Here is a 21254-nt window from a genome sequence, read left to right on the forward strand (position 1 = left end):
TCATTTTCCTCTTCAAGAGATCAGTTTGACAGACAAATCTTATTGATCCCAAAGTGTGTTATTTCACTTTGTGACCATCTGCCCTTTTATTTAGAGTGCTGATTAGAATCTGACCCTGGTACCAATAGAAATGTAAATATTAACTTGCTCAAACTACTTATATCTGAAAACTGAAAAAGACAAACATGTTTGTTGATTTATACGCTGAGTCACTCAGCTCAAATGCTGGAAACTTCAACTCTACCCACTGCAATGTACACATGCCATTCCAGAAAGTGGCAAGTGTGAGATGATCCACAGCTTTGCTTTGTAGGACTTGGAGGGGAGAAATATCAATGTAGTGAGTTGGATCTCCAGGAAAGGGAAGAGTCTCAAAGTTGTGTTACTGAGCAACAGACATGGGCAGCGAAAACTTGATGGGAAGAACGCCACTAGAACACTAGAAATTATCTGAGAAGAGGCTACAGCTAAGGAACTCACCCCAGAGAATGACTTTTCATGCTAAGCAGGACAAAATTCTACTTTATTCATTCACTGAAATGAGTAAATTACAGAACTTCAATATAGAAATCCATATGCTGCAGTGATAGGAAACATACGGAAATTGTAATGATGGGATTACAGAACGAAAATTAAAGCAAATGCAAAAGTAGGTGGAAGTAAAATAATTTCAAATAAATGCATACAGGAAAATTGCTCATGAGATAAATTAATCAAAATTGCCCTTTTTTCAGCTCTTACATTTCAAGGAAAAACTGGGAACCTACAGAATCAAGATTTAAAGATATAGGAGAGCCAAACCTCACCTTTATTATCTTGGTATCAATTACCCTGATTTGCACAAGGATTTCAGATATGATCATTCAAGTTTGCATCAATCTAATAAAGTTACAATTACATTTGTTGTCCATTTGACACCCAGATCATCTTCCTAATTTGCTGCCCCAACAACTCTATCCTTTCATCTCTAGCACCTACCATAAACCATCCTTCAGATAATTTTACACCGAACCCTGTACCAAGGCCTACTGAAAGAGCTGGGATTAAGTGATAGCTTTACACCAGGGAACTGAGGAGCTCTGCAAAGACACCTAAAGAATTTAAAAGAACACATTAAACTTAAATGAAGCAGGAAGCCATCCAAGAGGAGTGCTGCGGTAACACTGACTGGCTCGGTTGAGCAATCAGTTTAAGGCCAAGTAAATAGGCAGATGCATCAAAAATAAGGCAGAGACAATACCTGAGCAAGCTAGGATTTAGCCTTGGGTGACTTTTACCAGTGACAGCAAGAAAAGTGGAATGAGTGAAGAGAAGAAACAGCTGACAACTAAGAAGGCAAGGATAACTGTAAGGATTTAACCAGTCATGGACAAGGCAGTGAACTGGAATGCTCATATCCAGCCTCCAGGGTGGGTTCTTTTGTTCTAGTCCTTCACTGACTGGTTTCTTAGAACCCTTAAATGAGGATTAGGGAATCAGGCCACAGGGCAGAATTTGCTGTCCTGGCAGTCCAGTTCAGGATACCCTTTCCTGCTGTAACCCAGGTTCCATCATGGCTTGTCATCACCATCATATTCAAACAAGACATGTTTGCCCATCACATGGTGGCTGTTAATTCAAGATGAGTACAGGCTCCCCTTGTCCCCATCTTACCTCTGCAGACAGATAATATGGAGGAGAAAAGACTGAAGGAGCTAAAGACCAAATACAATGGATACCTTTAGGTGAACTCGGTAAACTGTGTAGGTGCATCACTTTAGCAAGGAGAAAGAATAATTGCAAGAGACCACTTGCTAATATCACATCACTTTCTAATTCACATTTTCTCTGAGTGTCAGCTTCACATAAGCCCTTGCTTATTTCACCGTCAGGTACTACAGAAATCACAAGGCACAGACCTAAAAATGACAGTCATACAGTCATATCTGGAAAGTCTATTCTGTGGTATCCTATATAAATTGCTCAGTCTAGCTGCCTGCCTACAAAATACCCTTTTGGCATTAAGGCTGATTTTGAAGCATTTCAAATTAAATTTTAAAAAAAAGGGTGAATGTAAATTTAAAAAAAAAGGGTGAATATCTTTGGGCTGAACAACTTTTAAGGGTTCCCACACTCACCAAACCATGCAGATGTGTGTGCTGTAAAACTACCTCCAAGAAGTGGGGCACACCTCACAGTTTCTACCTCTAAAAAGCATTTACAGCCACATCTGATGAGGTTGTATGTCCAGAGCACCAGCTATGTTGATTTTCCCATAGGGATGCCTGCTAGAAAATCATGATTTTAATAAAACCACAAAGGCCTGCCTTAACTCCTTTTAATATATCTACAGCAGCAAATAAGACTGAAAAGTCACAGTTGCATCAATAGTCATGTGCTGGAGCGGCCTTGGTCCCCCATTTTCCCTTCATTATTTCTGTGGCCTATAATAGGTAAGCAGCACAGGAAGCCACCATCCTCTTTGAATGGAATTTCTGGCTCTCTCCTTATCAACGGGATGATTATTCAACTCTTGACCTCCTCACAAAATGGTTTAGTAGTGTTGCCGGTGCTTGAACCAAATTTCTCTACTGCAAGCTGACCTAAAGAGAGCAGCACAGCTGCAAGAAGGATCTGCCAAAAAGTCACAGCTCTTCTGTTCTGTCCTTCTCCCCTGTGTTTAGGTTATGTGAAAATACTCACACAATTAGACAGGGAAAGAAGCCCTAGGTAGGACTCTCTATTTCATCTCCACATCTTCCAAGATAATGATTTTCCTAACTGGAGGGAAGGAGGAAAGGGGAAAAGGAAGGCACAGCTTTTAAAGACAGGGCATACATTCCCCACTTTTATCCCTAACTTAAAGTGACTTTGAAAAAATCAACATACAAGGAAACCCCAGAATATTCACCTAACAATTTCTCTAGTACCGCTTTTCTGAAAAAGGACTCAGAGCCAAAAAAGATTAGAGAATGTTAGTTATTTTGCAGTAACTAGAACTCTTCAAGATGCTTTGCCTGTACACACAAACAACTGAATGTGTCCAAATATTGTAATATTGGGCACATTCAAGTTTGCAAACTGCTAGACAGACATAGATTACCAAAATACATGTACAATATCTCAGTTTCCTCTCAAAGACAGAATCCAGGTGTGATGGACTCTCCCAAGGAAAAAGGGTATCAGGACAAATTACTGAAAAAACTTGTCATAGACAACATAAAACTGCCTCTATTTCCCGTCCCTCAGAGGAGAGAGAAATTGTGGTAGATGGGAAACAGAGGCAGCAGCCTTCTATTTTCAGCCACAAGCCCCAGAATAACTGTGCCAAGTGTGTTTCACCAACTGCCAAAAAGATCCATCTTTTACTAGCTAGCTAGGGAAGGGACAGAAACACATGGATCTTCTCCTGAGAAGAGCTGTCACTACTTGTTGAAGGTTCTATGGGATGGTTGACAGACCACAAGACAGGACCTTACAAAGACAAGTCTGATCTCCCCCAAAAGCAAGTTCAAAAGAGAACTCCTAGAATGATGGATGTTTGACATCTTCCCTCCAAGAAAGATCAGCTATTCTCCTGCTCTAGGCAGGAGGTTATAGTGAGTAGCTGTGGGATTAGTGTGTGAGGAGGGTCACTTCCACTGGGACACAGATATTTAAAGCCACAAAGAAACAGGCATCACCTTACAGTGCAGTGAGGTGATAAAAGCTCAAGGCCAACAGAAGTGGTGATCCTGTGTCCTCCCTTAGACTTGCTCTGTTCTTTGACTGCTTCATGAGCCAATTTCAACTCACCAGTTTGGCAGAAACCCACTCATTCTGTCAAGAAATCAACAAAAAAATTGATGCAAAGGAGACAGGAATGAGAAAACAGGCAGAATCAACAATCTGAGGCACCTATCTCCTCTAGTCTTGTGGGGTACAAAGTACATCATAACCTGTCCGTGAAAAACCACCTGAGGATTCTCTGTCTCATCCCAAACCTCCACAACACCCCACACCTCTCAGGGAAGAGCTGGCCTGCGCAGTCAGGGTGGCCACAGCAGTCAGTATCATGTACCCTTCTCCAGAAGCCTAATCTGCCACATCTGTAGCTGGCTTGGCCCCCATACACCCTGATCCTAATTAAAAAACCCTCTTCTCTAAACCTGGTAGGCAGCATCTTTCTGAGAGAAGAGGAGTTCTAAAGACCCAGAAATAATATCTTAACAGTCAGGCACAGTAATCAGCAACCATGAAAGTAGGAGGGCAGAGCAGTATGTCTTATAAAGTAATCAATAATAACCTTACATATAAATAGTACACATGTATAATAATGCATATACATGTATAGATGTATGATATTTGCTTACTATAATTTAGAATTAGTTGATTCTAGCTGGATTTTGCCAGTATTTCAGGCCCAGTGAACTGAAGAACTTGAGGTGTGCATGTGAAACAGAACAAAATACACACAGCCGTAGAAGAGGGGAATGTTTCTGAAGATCATCTCTCAAGAGGTGTGCCACTAAAGAACAGCCTGCAGAAAAAGCTGCCATCAGCTGACTTGGCCCAGCTTGATCACCAGGGGAGTGATCCTGATTTCTCTGCTCAGCCCTAGTGAGGCAAATCTGGAAGGCTGTGCCCAGTTCTGGGCTCCTCAGCACAAGACAGATGTGGGGCTCTGGCTCAGCTACAAAGACATTTAAGGGACTGGAGCATCCTTCTTACAGGAACTGGCTTAGAAACTTGGGCCCATTCAGCCTTGAGTAGAGACAACTGAGAAGGGACCATCAGTGTATAAAAGTATCCAAAGGAGGTGGGGGTCAAGAGGATGGACCAGACTCTGATCAGTGGTGCTGGGCAATAGGACAAGAGGCAACAGCAGAAACTGATGCCCAGGAAGTTCCACCTGAATATGAGGAAGAACTTCTGTACTGTGCAGTGACCACACAGAGGAACAGATTGCCCAGAGAGGCTGTGGAGTCTCCCCTGCTGGAGATATTCTAGAACCATCTGAACACAATCCAGTGCCATGTGCTCTGGGATGACCCTGCTTGGGCAGGGAGGTTGGAACAGATGACCTAACATGGTCCCCTCCAACCTGACCCATTCTGTGGTTCTGTGATCAACACACAGAATAACTGGAGAGAAGGTATACAAAGACAGTTGGTTTTTATGATGGAGGTTTTCAGAAGAAACAAATATTTCTGAGGTCAGCTTATGCTGCAAAGGCTGCCTAGTAGCCCCAAGACAGGTTCATAAAACACATGAAGTGTCAGTAAAACAATAGAAAATCATGTTCCTTGCAAAACCTATTTTATGTTACCAATGTGCTTGCAACAGTTTTATGGAGGCTGAGCAAAATACCACAGTCACACTTACTGGAAGTTTCTTCCACAGGCCCTTACAAGCATCCTATAATAATCTGTAGTTGAGGCTGGGCACACATTTCATAGAGTACAAGATACTGATGAGACTGACTTAGACACTACAGCAATATGGCCAGCCTAAAACCTGGAGTTGGTACATTAACATATCAAAGGAATACACCTCTTCTTCCTGATGTAAACAGAGAAGATGATAAACCATTTCTATAAAACCAAAAAATTTTTAGGCAGCAACTTCTGAGCCAGATTAAAGTTCCTTATCAGGAATTTAAGGCTTCCCTGTGTCTTTTAAAACCAGCTATGATATCAGTTTTTGACTCTGATATATTATTATAAAGTAGAGGAAAAACTGTATGAACAGGAGTTCCACTGTTATTCCCACAGCCCTGCTGGAAATGGGAAGCAGAACCACCACCATCTGTGGTGGTACAAATGGTTCATGTGCAAGTCTATCAGAGAGATTCCTGCACCTGGAATGCAGTGTATCCTTGACATCAGTGAGCACTTGCCACCTACACATAAAGTTCAGCACAGCAATTAAAAATTCTATCTTTTGTTAGTTATAAAGAAGCTTTAAAACTCCTTAAAAATGGTTTCTAGTTTGCCAAAATTTACTTTGATTGCTCATTTGTTTTGCTCTAGAAAGATGTCTAACTCAATAGGCTGCTGCAGTGAGAAAATATCAACTACCATATGATAATAGGGATGCTGGCACCTCCAAAATAAGAAGAGCTAAAGATTATTCTCAAGACTTCTCTTATCTTTAGCATACAGAGACAAGACCTGTCATGTCAGCCTACCTCACAAAGGAGGAGAAATATTCCAAAATTTCATAACATGGGCCTTCTATGAAAATGAAACCTCAAAAAATTCTAGCAAACAATTTGCAAAAGCTGGCTACAACCAGAAAAGTCCCTAAAGGAGGAATTTTAGTTTCCACTCTGGGTCAAATTATTGTGGGAGAATCACATGAATGCCAAATATTCAGTATAGTAATCCATAATATTTTAAAGCCATTCTTCAATAGCATCTAACTCCATGAATAAGATTTTATATCCTTTGGCAGGTCATTAATGAAACCTTCTTTAAGAAGTTGCTTGTGAAACACAGAACTGGTGTCTCTATTAGGAAATTCTAAGCAGAAACACAAAACTACCTTATCTTAAACATAGTCTAGCTGCAAAGCAAAGGCTCAGTTACTCATTTCCAAATGGCTACGTGCTTTCTGGTAGTTCAGCCCTGGGTCACAGGAGCCTCCATACCAAAACTGAAGTAATTATGAATTCTACAGTTTCTTAGGTCACATTTTGTACCCTTTAGGTGCCAAAAAACAAAACAAAACCAAACCTCCCCAAAAAACACAGGAAAACTTTGCTTTCTAATCTTCATTTAACCTGGTAACAAATAAAATTGGTGGTCTGCTATATTTTGCATACCTGTGTTCTCTGCTCTTGAGCTACATCTGTAAACTGCCTGCTCTTACTGAGTGCTCTTACTCATCAGCCAACAATTCATCTTCATTAAGGCCTGCCCCTGACCTGCCACCTCCCCAGACCTGGGTGCAGTGACAGCTGTCTCAACCCTTTACTGTGACAAAATGCATCTTCATTGCCTCAAATGCACTGCAAACTTCAGCACTCACAACCCCAACAGTAAAAAGAGGAGGCATGGGAATTCTCAAATATTCCTCGCAATTTCCAGCAGCCAAGAACAAAGTGATCCATTTGTGCTACAGATTATTGCACTGTAGATTAACCATCAATAGCTGTGACCCATTTTAGTGTGGCCTGTCATCTAAAACTGACAGGGTCACCACAGCAACATGATTTTTGTCACCCTTACAGGTGGAAAGGAAGAAGAGGAGAAGTTGCAAGCATCAATGCAGCTGGCAAAAGAAGTCAAAAAAGTGTTCAAACATATCACTTTGTTGCGTAAAGACAATTTGCAATGAAAATAAATAATTCCCTGATCACAACTGCAACTTACCATCATGGCCTGGGAATGGCCATAAGTTTAAAAAAGTTCTCAAGTTACCTGAAAGACTAAAATTGATCTAAAATCTGCACAAAAAAAACCTGTAAATCACCCATGTTCTGAGCTGTGCATAGCAATTCCCAACTTTCCTAGGAGACAAGCCATTGACCAAAAGGCTAATTGAGGCACCAAAACCAGGCTGGCTGATTACCTGCTCCTTCACCCATTCATTCCAAGGAGTTGCCCTCATGTGTTGTACACACCATATAGGATCGTGCCCTTAAGCAATCCAGAGTAAATTTACCATAGCCACCACCATGTATCAGAAAAAATTGTCTGCTAAGGTTGATAAATCAGTCAATTACCTGCTTCCTTGGCTTTTATTCCTGTGTAAATGTTTTCAACCTGACATTAGCAATACCTATAAGAAGATGACCCACACGTTGCCAAAACCAACTATTTAAATTACTAGCAAATCCTTAATTACTATAAACAAGATTACAACAGGCTTGCTTAAAAAAGGTTTCTAAATACCAAAGCGATAGCTCCAGAAAATGAAGCTCCCTTGCTGTCATTATTTGAGGCTGCTGGTTCCACATTAACTCTGGCTCTGTGTAGGACCCTCAGAGCTGCCTCAGCACACCTGAACACCACAGCACGAGCAGCTGCTGTTTCTCCATCACCACTTCTTGCCTGGCTGAGCACAAACACAGGGCAGGAGGTTCCCAACCCCTCATCTCCTCCTATGAGGTTTAAATCACCTTCCTCCCCAGGCCATGCACTCCCCTCATGTCTATAAAATAGGGAGAAATCTTGAACGTGCAGAGGAAGGTAAAGACAAACAAACACTACTGAAACACTGCAATTATTGATTTCCTCTTCAAGGCAGAGCTGCTTCAGTGCCCCTGGTGGGAATCTCAAGAACAGTCCGATTCTCCCAGGTGGCAGAAGAGTGTTGAAAATCTACAGGCCATGGTCCTTGCCAGTGAGCTAATTTGGGCTAAAAATGGAATGTTAAACTTATGGCAAGGTAGATGCACATGATCTCAGGTAAAATGTCCCTTTCCATATCTCCTCTCTCATTGGAAATAGCAAGAGATTCCCAGAACAGGAGAACAGAAAGTAGCTAATGCACAGATGCTGAAACCAAAAGAAAGATTAAATGTATCATCCTTCTTCCTCTACACACAGAAGTTATTAAACACAATGGACTGTGCAATAGAACTGGTTTCCTGTATCTCTTCAGAGGCAAAGTCAAGTTTGGAAATTGAGAGGTGACAAACTGTGACCAGGGTTTGTACAGGGACAGACTGATGTAAGCGTAGCACAGCTCTGACACTCGAGGAAAGCTCTGTTAGAAGTTTTCAGCAGAGATGCAAAACACACAGCAGCATCCAGAACACATCTAGTCATTTAAAGAAGAATGTTTTCCAACTTTTTCCCCGCTGACCTGTGATCCTCTGAGGGACTACTACTCTATAGATGCAGAACCTCAATGGCCTAGCTCACCTTGCCCAAGAAACTACTAAGTGTATCTTTCCTACAGGACCTAACTAGAAAACAGGCTGTCATTTAGGCTGAAATTAATTTTTTGTTTGGTCAGATGTGCCTAGGACAGCAGGTTAGCAGGTTAACTCCCTGGCTTGTACTCCTATGCACTGTACACAACCAACAAAGGTGGAGGAAACAGAATTTCCTTTTCTCTCATGCACAAGGTGAGAGCACTTTCTGAAGTCTTACAGCTACCACAGAAAATAGAAATTCAGGAGACATTTGTCTGAAAGAGCAATCAGAAGCCCTACAGAAGAACATGGTACTTCTGATCTGCCTTCTCCACAACTACTGTCTCTAATTTCCTAAGGCAGGCCAAAAATGTCAGGGATGATACAAATGGCAACCTTTACTTCTCCTCTCCAATGCTTAAAGGCATGTTGTATCTTCTCTTGAACCTGTTCCAAATAACTTCTCTTTCTATTAACTTCTGAAACCACCAATAGCACCCAGGGTGTGACACTGATAAAGTACTGCTATTGCCAAAATGAAAAATGGCTATTTCTTCCTCTACTTTCCTACCTTTTCCTGACCAATCTTCTTCAGATGGCATAGAAAGCTTATCATAAATACTGACTGGCAAAGGGTGAAAAAGAGAAGAATTATCAGCAATAAAAACAGTGATTACACCACAAGTGTTTTTGAAGAAAGAGAAAAAGAAGATAGATAGATCTCATCAGTGCACTATTGCTATACAAGGATTAAAGCTGAAAAAAGCCATGTGTGAAGCTCTGCCCATAGGTGTGAAGATTCTCTAAAGAAAACTTCCTGTTGAGCCACAAGTTAAAAAAAAAAAAAACCAACCTAACCAAACAAGCACTCAGAAAGAGAGATCTGATGTCTGCATACTATCCTGCTGAGCCTCCAAACATCCCCACAATGATCACATACCCCAACAGGTCTGTCATTGCAATCTAGAATTCCTGGACCCAAAGCTGTTTAAGGAGCACAGTTATAGCTTACATCACTAGAAAAATAGCAAGAGAAAAAAATCTTGCTTGTGAAGGGTGGTTTTAATCTCCCAGGCACAAGGTTAACCCAAGTAGCTTCTGGGGAAGGCAGAAGAACACACTCTCTCTATCTGTCTCTCTATTGCTGCAGGTGTCTGGCTGGCTGCTCTTCACAGAAAGGACATACTGGAGTTTGAAAAACTGTCAAAGAACTGGTTGTGTTTGCCTATCGTGATAAGATGATATGCTGTTGTACATCCTGACTATGCCTACTTGACTTTTTTGGCTAGCTCATAATTTCCTTCTCTGAGCATGAATAAGACATCTCAATTTCCCAGCAATCCCTGTGGCATCCTGGCAAAAGCAGCTCATTCCACTAAATTCAGAAGAACAGTTACCACCACACATTCAATAATGCCAACACTTCTGCCTGATTTCCAGGTTCTCTCCTGTGACAGACGTGGGTATGTGGCAAAGGAGGAACGCAGCAGGAGCTCAGATTGTCCCTTGTGGTTTCTAACCCAGCCTCAGCCTGCAGATCAGCTTAGCAGCAGCAGCTGGAAATGGCTCTTAACAAGCAGTAAGTAGATCAGAATGCATTCCAGCTGTGGTTTCATCTCTAACCCTTCCCATCTCTGATGCACAGCCTATTCCAAGCTGCAGTGATATGAAGATGTATGAAATAATAGGATTATTCCTCTCCTAGAAACATCCCCATGCAATAAGAATTCCCATCTGGGGGACCAATACAACTTCCATAGCATTTGCATCACCCTAGCACTACAAGGGAGATCAGAAGAAGGCTGCAAAGATGGCCCATTCCCGATAATAGGCATTTAGTACAATTTAAAAAATAATGTTAAGGGAATTCACTGAAGTCATCTTAAATTATTCTATTTACGGAAGTCAGAAAGATAGCAACAACAAACACTATGAACTTTCTTTCCCTTTTACTAACATGCAGAAAGAGAAAAAGCCACATTAAGCACTCAAAATATTGACTCTTGGAAAGGACTTTTAAAATACATGAAATTGTTGCTTTAGAACACATTTATTAAAGATGTTCCAGGGATCAACAAAGTAAAAGAAACAACAAAGCCAACTAGAAATCCCTGTCATCTTAATATGCAGGTGGCAATAAGCAGAGCATGGGGAGCCTCAGATCAAGGTGCTACAGTGCCTGTAATTATCCCTACTGTGCTCACAACCCCTATCAAGGGGTCACAAAGCAAAGGGAGGAGCTCACAAACTGTGTGGATGGCAATATTCAACCACAGCAGGTGACAACCATCACAGCACCTGCTTTAACAAAAATCCCTTTTTGTTTTAACTAGTTTCTGTTCATTTTTGCTATGAGCAACTTCTCCTGCTCAATTTCTGGTAAATGATGGGCTCCTCATTTACCATTTTACTCTGCCCCATTACTCACCCAAGGTGTTGTGTTCTCATTAACCTTCCAACTGGTTCAGAAACAAAAAGTTTAGATTTCAAACACTGAAATGATTCCCTCCTGTGCCTGTCACAAGAATCTAGTTGCCTATAATTTCATCTTTTTCTCTTTCCCAAAGTCAGATTAAAACATGGCAAATTATATTCCCTGAGTTTCTAATTCCTCCCACAAGGATGACATTATGGTAAGGTACCTAAGAGAAGTTTCAAGAAGTGTTTTGTGGTGCTGTGTTTGCTACCAAACACAGCTGCTTTCTCCGTCCCCAGGAGGATTGCTTGGGGTTAACAAGCAAAGGCAAATAGGAGAGGATTAGGAAGCTACTCAAAGTGGTAGGAGAGCACACAGCAGCAGCAGATCATGTGGAACAGGCACTGCCCACTCCCAGACACATGCACTACACCTCAGCCTTCAACCTTAACTCAGAAGTCACATAATCAATGTGCCAGCACTCAATTAGAAGTGGACATTCCTCAAACCTTACCTTATTTTAAAGAAAGTTAGGACTCTGTGCCAAGCTCCCAGGACAAGAAACTACTACTATGGCTACTTAGGGCACAGGCACAGCAGAAACGACAGCAACGTGTTTTGACATTCTGTCTAAAAATCCACCTAAAATTTCAATAAAGGGGAATAGTAGAAGTGAAGAGGAAGTTTCATGTTCATGTCTCTTCCATTCCCAGCTTTTTCTGCTGAACAAACAAACATGTGTGACAGTGGTAGTGGAATTTGATTTTACTTTTCCAAAGTGCATTTCTTGGCTGAGAACTCTGTGGGCTTTACCAAGAACTTTTATGAAGGCCAGTAAAAGCCTTCAAAGACAACAACTTTGATTCTTTTGAGTGTGTGTCCATACAAAATAACAGTGCTATGTGGTGATATCTGAGCCAACTGGAATATACCCATAAGTAGTAGAGCTGAATTAACCTGGGCACACTGCTGTGATAACAGCCTCCTGTACACAAGGCAGCTTATTTAGAACTTGCTTTGTTATCTCAGTGTGGCACAGCACTGTGCAGGAAGACAATATAAACAATTATGATGAAGCATATTTAGGTCTTATGGGCAATGTTCAAGTACCTCAAGGTGGGCAGAAGAGCTCCCTTCAGAGTTATTCACTGTGCAAAGAACTCCCTTTGGCAATGCGGAATTGACAAAAGGATTATGTCAGCCTTTCCTTTCCAGAAAGAGGAGCAGGGTGAGAGCCTGGGGGCAGCAGAAATTGGAGCAGCTCTAGGCTGTTATGCTTACTCTGGTGCCTGAGAAGGGCTCCTCATCCGCTCAAAGTGCCAGAAACAGAGAGGTAGGTAGGAGGAAGTTCTGCTCCAAACACATAAAGAAATGGGTCCTCAGTCATTAGTTGCCAGGTCTAGATTTGGCACAGAGGTTTGTAAAGGGAGAGACTCTGGCTGTGCTTCAAGAAAGCACACAAGCACAGCTACACCACCAGCTGCTGTCTAAATACACTTGTCTGCCACCCTCTCTGTTCCTTACTTTGCACTCCAGATAATGATCATCTAGTTGAGGAAGATCTGTTCGTATTTTAATTTTTGAGATGAGTAATTATTTGTCCTACTACACAAATCAAAGTGAAGTCTAGAAGCTTGCAAAGAATTTGTGTTCATTGAAGTCACACATGGAGATCGTTCATTAAGCTAAAAACACACTTAGTAAAACCAGCAGCTCTTTTAATGCGTATTTCTAAAAGTTACTTGCCCTGATACACAATGTAACAAGCACCAAGATTCAAGACATGTCCAAAATGAGAAGTTGTAACTTTAAAGTAAGTTTGTGCCAAATCTTTTCCCTTTCAGAAACTTTCAGATAAAACTTGAGACCATGCTGGAAAGAATTATTTGCACCTGCATAGAAAGCCCTGCAAGAGAGGAAAACCACATCCAAGCTGCAAACCCCAGATGAGGGCCAGCAGAGCTACAAACCCTTCTTGAGGAAGGGAGCTCTTAGAGTAGGGCCATGCAGAATTCAAAGAGATAAGGACACTAACTCAGCTTTGCGTTGCTTCAAAAACGTTATTTCTACCCTAGTGAGAGCACCCCAAATAAAAGAAAAAAACCTGCAGATGTTTGGAACCTAATTTCATTTACTGAAACTGCTGATTATACCACTCATTAAAAGACTGCTACCACTTGGTAACCCTTTAATTTTTAATGGGATTTATTCTAAACAAATTCTAAGCAACTAAATCATCAGTCTCGCATGCAACCTTCCCTCTCCTGATCTGCTGTGCTATCAGCACTAGTCACTCTTTCCCCTCTGCTCCCAATCCTGTTGTCTAAATACTGAAAAGAATGAGGAAAAGGACTGTTTATGCAGCCCAGTTCTTCTCTCTTCACTAAATGTTTCTCAGAAGAAAACCCCAAACATGACTTTTGTGTTGTTCCAAATTACCCTAACTCAGACTCTGTGTGAATTCTTAACCTGCAAAATGGAACAGCCTTATCTTAGTGTTAGGCTTAACTTAGAACTCCAATACTCAGTATAATTATGCCCCAAACAAAGAAATCCCTTGAAAGGCAGAAGAAATTTCAAGGAATAGAGCTAACTCCTAAGCTGTCAGGTTTAGACAGGACATTCAAACTGGACGTTCAAAATATTTGATGTCTAGACCAAGAAGGATACCAAGCAAGGAAAAGAGAAACTGTCTTTGGGAGCATAACAGTACCATAAAGGTGACTAAGTCTGCAAAAAAGAAAACCTGAAAGACAAGCTTTAAAGTGAGCTTTTGGGCACAAGTTGCTGAATCCTTTACTGAAGTAGCCACAATGCAATGTATAAGTGCAGCATTGATGCTGTCTGTACCCTAGAGCATGTACCCCCTCAAATGAAGTATGGGTCTGAGGTTTTTCATTCAACTACATTTAAAAAGGAAAATCCCTGGAGAAAGGTGTATCATCCACCTTTTTGAAGGTTTGGGGTTTTTTCCTTTACCCCAATATAAATAATTTATTATTTTTCATGCCCATATCAATACATCACATGTATTGTTCAGGGAAAACATTTAAGGTAGAACAAAAAAAAAGTTTTACTTTGGGGGGCAAAAAGAGAGAGGAAGAAAACCCCATCCATCCCCATGAAAACTGGATTCTATTACATACTGCTGGCTACTTTGCAGTCCAGGTATTTTGTATATTATTATTGTTTTTGAAAGGCATATGGTTGGTACTTTAGCCTCCAAACATCCTGGAGGGATTTGTATGCGTAAACCCAAATGATACAAATCATGTACCATGAATAGCAAACCAGGCAACAAAAAACTAGGGAAAAAACCCAAATTGTTATTTAGGAGATACACTCTTGAACTCCAGAGTCATGCTCGAAAAGCTGTAATAGTAAAAGGATTCTGGACAGAAGACATATCAGCTCTCCTTAACCATCCGAACTCTTGTCTATATTATGATTTCTTTGCAATGTGAAAGGGAAAAAAAGTCCTCTATACAGTGCTTCATGACAAATCACATGCCTTGTGAAGCTTCATGTTAGAAACCCTTTTAACTTCCAAAAAGTCCTCTTTTGTAGGTCATGCTCTCATTATCTTGCTCTGGGATCTGGTCTGATTAAATTATAGGAAATTACTAATACTTCACTTTGAACAGCCAGCTCCTCCTGGCTCCTCTTCTTCCTTCTTTTTTTTTTTTTTCTAAACTTAATTCCTCCTACTCCTGCCTTCTTACATATGAGAAAGACAACAATCACTCTGCTAGAAAGATTAAGTCATACTCATTCTTCATCCATTTTAAAAGTAAAAATGCTTTCTGTCCGCATGCTCTTACGTTTCCCATTCCACCGCTCTCCCTCCTGGTTTGCTGTTTGGCCAACTCTAAGGTTTGTGGTTTTGTTCTAAATCTTTGGCACCCCTACCCCCTCTAAAATCTCACTCATAAGATCCTAAAGACTTAATTAACTTAATGAGCACAACACTGACTCTTTGGTAGCCCAATCTATGCTCCAGAGTGATTTATCCATATTTTGTACCCTCAGACAACACTAAGACATAGACTACCATTGATGTGCTTTAGATATTTATCACTGAATGATCTTGTAAAAGTGACTTAGTTCATGTAAGAAACAAACAAACAAACAAATCAGCATACAAATTTAAAGAGACAGACTTTACATGTCAGAAAGGGTCCCCATAAAGGGAGAAGGTATTTTTGAAAAATCTGTGAGGACTTCATTAGCACAAGATGGACAAAATGAGAGAAGTGTTTTCAGATGGAGTAATGGGGTTGTTACTCAATCCACCAAAAGGCTGATGTTTATTTGAGAGGTGCATTACAGCACCACCAGGACAACCATAATGAGAGCATTGAAATTATTAACCTCATCAAGAATAATAATTTTCCCTATGTGGATTCTCTTGTGAACTATATGCCATATCAAGATCCCTGCAGTGGTAAGAGGTCAAAAATAGTAAGCATGTTAGAAGAATAAATAAAACATGTTAGAAGAATAAATAAAAGGTTCCACTTAGACATGCCATGTGTGCTAGTAAAGTAAAAAATTCATCTGAAAGAGAAGGACTGCTGCTCCTGGCAAAAGTGTTTTGTCTTGGAGGCAACTCTTAAATACCAAATAACAGCAAAAGCACTCCTGACATTGGGAAGTCTTTTGAAAAACCCATCCAATGCATCCTCTCTTGCTATCAGAAAGTATCAGATGAAGTGAGCTGCAGAAATAAAAAATGAAAGAAGCTCTAAATCACTGTTAATTTACTTGTTTGACAGCACCTTTTTTCCTGTGACGATATAATCAAGCAATAAAGACACAATGCAATAAAAAGTTTCACAGAGTTCAAGTGTTTTTTACTGTATAGAAACAGCTGAACACTTCAGCACAGTATCTGGAACATCCAACACTGTACCTGACCATGAAAGGAAAAAGAGTTACACCTCCTCATAGTCAGATATCCAACTTTTGCTATGGAAACTAATACTGTATCAATCCTGCATCTCCTCCTTTAACAAAACAACTCCAGAAGAAACTGCCACTGCAGTTTGTCCTGCATTGAAAACATTCCTCAGAAACTAGCAGCAGTTCAAACTTCTCAATGTAGCATTTAATTCTGCCTGAGACTGTAATAAATGCAAGCTTTGAATAAATGGAACTGTGGCATTCATTCGCAAATTGCACTGCTGACAAGCCTCCGAGACAGAACCAACCCCAAGGAGTATCGATTGCTGCACTTAAGGCAACATAGTGCTCTGGATCTTAAACATTTACTCGAGTGCCTGAAGACTTCCCAAAACTTTTACTTTTCAGGCTGAGCTCTTCTGAGTCACATGAGCAGTTCAGAGACTTTCAGGAATCCTCGTAAAGAAAACAACAGCCTGAGGTAGAATGGGAAGCGAGGCAACAAGGAGAAGAAAGACAGGGTTGTATTTATATATATATTTTTTTAAAGATTCTTATGCTGAGTAAGTGAGAAACAAATATCTAACTGCTTAAGTAGCTGAAAGGGAAAAAAACTCCTAATGCACAAACACACAGAAATGAGCAAAATTCCTTAAAACATTCCAGTGGAAGTGAATTGACTTGCCAAGGTAGCCACATCCAAATGTAATCATAAGACACACATGTACTGGGCAAAAAATTTAAGTTATAGACTTAATTCTGCCATTGTAAATCAAGTCCAGACAGCTGCAGTATTTTGTTTGGGTATGAGCAAGCCATTGTCTGTCAAGGAACACCTAAAATCCTTTCCTCATTCATTTGTATCTTAAATTAAAAAGGATGCACTTTCTTTTGTGTTTCATAGAGTGTGATTGAAGACATTCTGCTGGCATCTGTGGCTAAACAGTTCCCCAAACTTGACTTCTTTGGACACAAAAACTCCACTTTACAATACATGTAAATGCTGGAGCCTCACATGGCCCATCCATCTGACTGAACCCTGAGGTTCATCCTGCTTTGAGCAGGGGGCTAGGCCAGACAACCTCCAAAGGACCCTTCCAAACTAAATTATGTTGCAAACAACTCCAGTGACTGAAAGCTCAACCTTAACTCTGCCATTTTAAGCAGATGCCACCCAAACACATTATTATTGTATCTAATAATATCAACCCCTCTCTTCCCTCAAACACTGAGATGTCAGTATCTAGCAGCTCCCTTGGAACTGAATTAAACTCTTGCAGCAGCCTGGTACATCTCCAGCAAAGCCTTGTACAGAGCACTTCTTCACCATCACATGTTTTTTGGCAGGGCAGTCTCCTCAAGTGAAACTACCTGCAGATGTAGGCGAGGGCTGTCCAGTGGAGTCAGTGGGCAGAAGTATAAAATCAGGGTGCCAGCCAGCAGTGACAGCAATCCTCAGGGGCTCTGCAGGGTACGTAACAGTGCATGAGGGATTAATGAAGGCCTAGAGATCCTGAGAACAGGGCTTGCTACCCAAGCTGCACCAGAGCCAGCAAGGACTTGCCAAGCTAAGTTACATTTGCTCCGTTACACTGTAACATTCACAAATCATTCTGTGTATCGACATGTGACTATTTATTCACAAACACTCGCAACAGAAGCCGAAATATCCCAGGGAGGTTTGGTAAGACGCTACATCACTTAGGTGTCCCGGAGAGCGTTCATGCACCAGCAGCAACCTGTACCATGACTTGGGGAGTGAACCACACAGCACGGTGCCCGCAGTGGGGCAGAGCCAAGGTCGAGCACAGCAGCTGACAGCTCCTTCTGGGATGGCACGGGGCACTTAATATTCTTCTGCCACCATTGATACTTCAACATGAAATACACCCTGTTTTCCGCTAACAAATGTATTGCTGAAACCAGCGAGAATTAGAGAATAAAAACGTATTTTACATTGAGTACCCATTAAAGCAACGTGTTGCTTAAAAAAATCCCCAAAAGACAACAAAAAAATAAAACAAAAAAACCCATCCAAACCAAATCACTATTTACACCATCTGCACACTGAATTCCAAGGTATTTTCCTAATCTAAAACACTATTACTCTGAGTTAACCAAAGTATTATTACTATTGTCAGATAATAGCTCTTGATCCAGGGCAATCTAGTTGCAAAAGAAATTAAAATAAATAAATACACTGAAAGGTAGCATTCGTGTGGGATGAAGGTGGGTGCGCCTTTCACACACCAGGGAAAAAGAATCCCTCCTCCGATGAACTGAACTACAAAAATAATCCGAAAGAAGTACAAATTAGGCCGAGTATTAAAAAAAAAAATCAAAATAATAACACACGCCGAAGTCTATGTGCACAATGAAGGCAATTGTTCCTCGGCCCAGAAAAAGCCGTGACTTCCCCCTGCGCGGCGGTCAGGAGGTCGGGGCCGCGGGCGGCCTCAGCCGCAACCCGGAGGCGGGGGCAGCGCAGGGCCGGGCCCGGCGGAGCTGAGCCGAGCCGAGCCCCCGCCGCCGCGCTCGGCAGCGCCCGGCCGAGCTAAGATGGAGCCCAGGTTTGATGTCAGCCCCAGGGGCGGGCGGAGGGCAGCGCCGGGGCGGGGGCGAGGGCAAGGTCAGCCGCCAGCCCGGCGCGGCCCCGCCGCCTCCGCCCGCCCCGGGAGCCCCGCGGGGCTCCTGCCGAGCCGGGCCCGCCGCTGCCGCCCCCCGGAACGCCCCGGAGCGCCCGGGCTTGGCCCCTGCCCGCCGCGCCGGGGCCGGGGCGCTGCAGAGGCGGGCGCTGCTCTCCCGCCGCTCCCCACGAGCCGAGCCGAGCCCGGCCGAGCCGAGCCGAGCCCGGCCACGCTCTGCGGGAGGAACCGCGGCTGCTGGCTCAGCTCCTCCGGCGAGCGGACCCCAAAGGGCTGTGCGGGGGCAAACGGCAAGAGGAAGGGAGAAGTGGAGAGGAAACCCCCAAAACCAACCTCAAACATCAACCCCCCCGAAGCAAAGCCCACCACAACTCATGCCCTTGCCTCGAGGCGGCAGGAAGGGAAAAGGGGAGACAAATCTTTGGGGGCTGCGAGCGCTTCCCCCTCGCCCCCAGGCTACCGCCCCCCGCGCCCCCATCTCCCATCCTGGCCCATATGCCGGTGCGGGAAGAGCGCGGGGAGCGCTGCCCCAGCCCCTGTGCCCGCAGAGCGGAGCGGGGACCGGGCCGCGCTCCGCCCGCAGCGGCGCCCCGCGGGCAGGGGCAGGAGCCGCCCCGGTGAACTCCCGGTGACCGAGCCCGGCTCCGGCACCGGCGGCTCAGCTCTCGCCCTGCCCCGAGCTCGGCGCGGAGGGGCTGCAGGCACGCTCCGAGCAGATGTGTCGGGGACAGACAAATGACCCCTCCATCCACCCCACGCTCTCCTTAAAGCAGCCCTGGGGCCATGCAGGGGCAGGGTATTTTTAGGTCCCTTCCCCTCCTCTCCGCCTCCCTCTCAATAGCTGCCGAGCGCTGAATACAAGGAGAGGGGGAGAGAGGGAGCGGGAGAAAAGTTAACTGTTTTGCAAAGAGGGGAGAAACAGGCAGGGAGGGGGGAGGGAGCGATCGGGAGCAGGGCAGGGTGAGCCGTGTCAGGGGATGTGTGTGTGGATGCGTGTGTGCGTGTGTGTGTGCGAGCGCAGTGGGTGCCCGCGGGCGGAGGATCGGATGCACTTTAGCCCTGTGCTCTGCTGCTCTCGTCTGGGGCAGAGCCGCCGAAGCCTGAGTCTCGCCTGGCTCGCCTGACCCTTCATTTCACTGCGGCCAGGAGGAGCCCGGAGCCCGCCGCCGCCTCCTCTCCCTGCTCTGCAGGGACCTCGCCTGCCACGGTCTGCCTCCCCGCCGCCCCCTCCCACGCCGCCGGCGGCGGCCGCGGCCCCCTCCGGGGTGGCCCCGGGGTCGGTGTGGGGTGCCCCGCCGACCCCCTCGGCTGCCGCTGCCCGCCTACCCCCCGCTCCCGGGCCGCCCAGCCCCTCCGCAACCTTTAGCCGGGGACAGACCTCTCGGCTGGTTCCGCACAAGACGCCAGCAGCCGCTTCCCCTCTCGCCGCCCTCCCCTCCCGTGCTTAGCCCCCCTCCCCACCCCAATAAAACAGACCCCCCTCCCTTCGGCCCCAAAGAGAAACCCACACCGCCCCCCCCTCCACCCCCCCCCCCCAGCACAAATGCACAATCACGGGCGAGGGGAGGGAGAGGGAGGAAAGGGCGAGAGACGCGAAGAAAGAAGGGGGGAAAGGAGAGAGAGGAAAAATTAAAAGGGCACAAGGCTGTTCATCACCAACATGGCTGCCTTAGCTCAGACCTAAAAGAGGAATAACCCAGGCTGTGTCTTTGTCAGTTTCACCTCTGTAACCCTAAACTAATGCACGAAACGACGGAGGCGGCTGCAGAGGGGAAGGAGACGGGGAGAGGAGGAAGGAGAAAATGGCAAAAAGAGGGGGCACTTACGTGAAGAGAGGCGCTTGGGCTGCTCCTGCTTCCTCCTGGGCATTTTCCCCCTTTTTTCACATTCTCCTCCTTGGTTTAACGGGAGATCAAATAAGACCGGGAGGGGGGGCACGGACAGGCACAAAGCCGGGGCCCCCGGGGGAGCCGCTAACCGGGGCGGGTTTTCCCTCTTCGCCGGGGGAAAGGGGGCTTGAAGCCGGTTTTCTCGGAGCCACCGCAAAGGGCTCCGTCTCCCCCTCTCTCTTTCTTTTCCTCTCCCCCCCACCCCCCACCCCCCCACCCCCCCGCAACCCGGTCGTGCACCTGGCTTGTCCCCGGTCGCAGTATCCCTCAGCGGCCGGGGATGTGTTCCCGGCGGGCGGGCGGGCGCCGGGCGCCGTGCCGGGGCGAGGGCTGGCGCGGCGGTGCCGAGGGCTGCGCCCCGCGCTCCTGCCGGCCCCTAACTAACACTAACGCCGGGATCAAAGGGCAGCGGCGGCGGCGGCGCTCCCGGCGCGCCCGCGGGCGGGCAGGGACACCGCACACACCCCCGCACAGCCCCGGCGGGCGGGCACACGCACGGACACACGCACAGACACACGCGCGCCCCGCTGGAGCACAGGGGACGGTGCCCCCGCTCCCCGCGGGCTCCGGGCGCGGCG

General features: G+C 44.7%; 1 protein-coding gene across 2 annotated transcripts in view; it reads right to left on the reverse strand.

Annotated features, from left to right (window-relative positions):
• ZNF827 (zinc finger protein 827) overlaps window positions 1-20834 on the reverse strand; it is a 98597-nt gene extending 77763 nt beyond the window's left edge. For both annotated transcript variants that reach the window (XR_008484390.1, XM_054295650.1), the window contains exon 1: window positions 20614-20834. Coding sequence is in view for 1 of the 2 variants with exons in the window: in XM_054295650.1 (XP_054151625.1) it covers window positions 20614-20656 (43 nt within the window). In the remaining variant the exon portion in view is untranslated. The remainder of the gene's footprint in view (window positions 1-20613) is intronic.
• Window positions 20835-21254: the final 420 nt, after the last annotated feature.

This window comes from Melozone crissalis, unplaced genomic scaffold (assembly GCF_028551555.1).
Source record: "Melozone crissalis strain CALT ecotype California unplaced genomic scaffold, PUWL_Pcris_2 ptg000006l_1, whole genome shotgun sequence".
NCBI classification, from domain to species: Eukaryota; Metazoa; Chordata; class Aves; order Passeriformes; family Passerellidae; genus Melozone; species Melozone crissalis.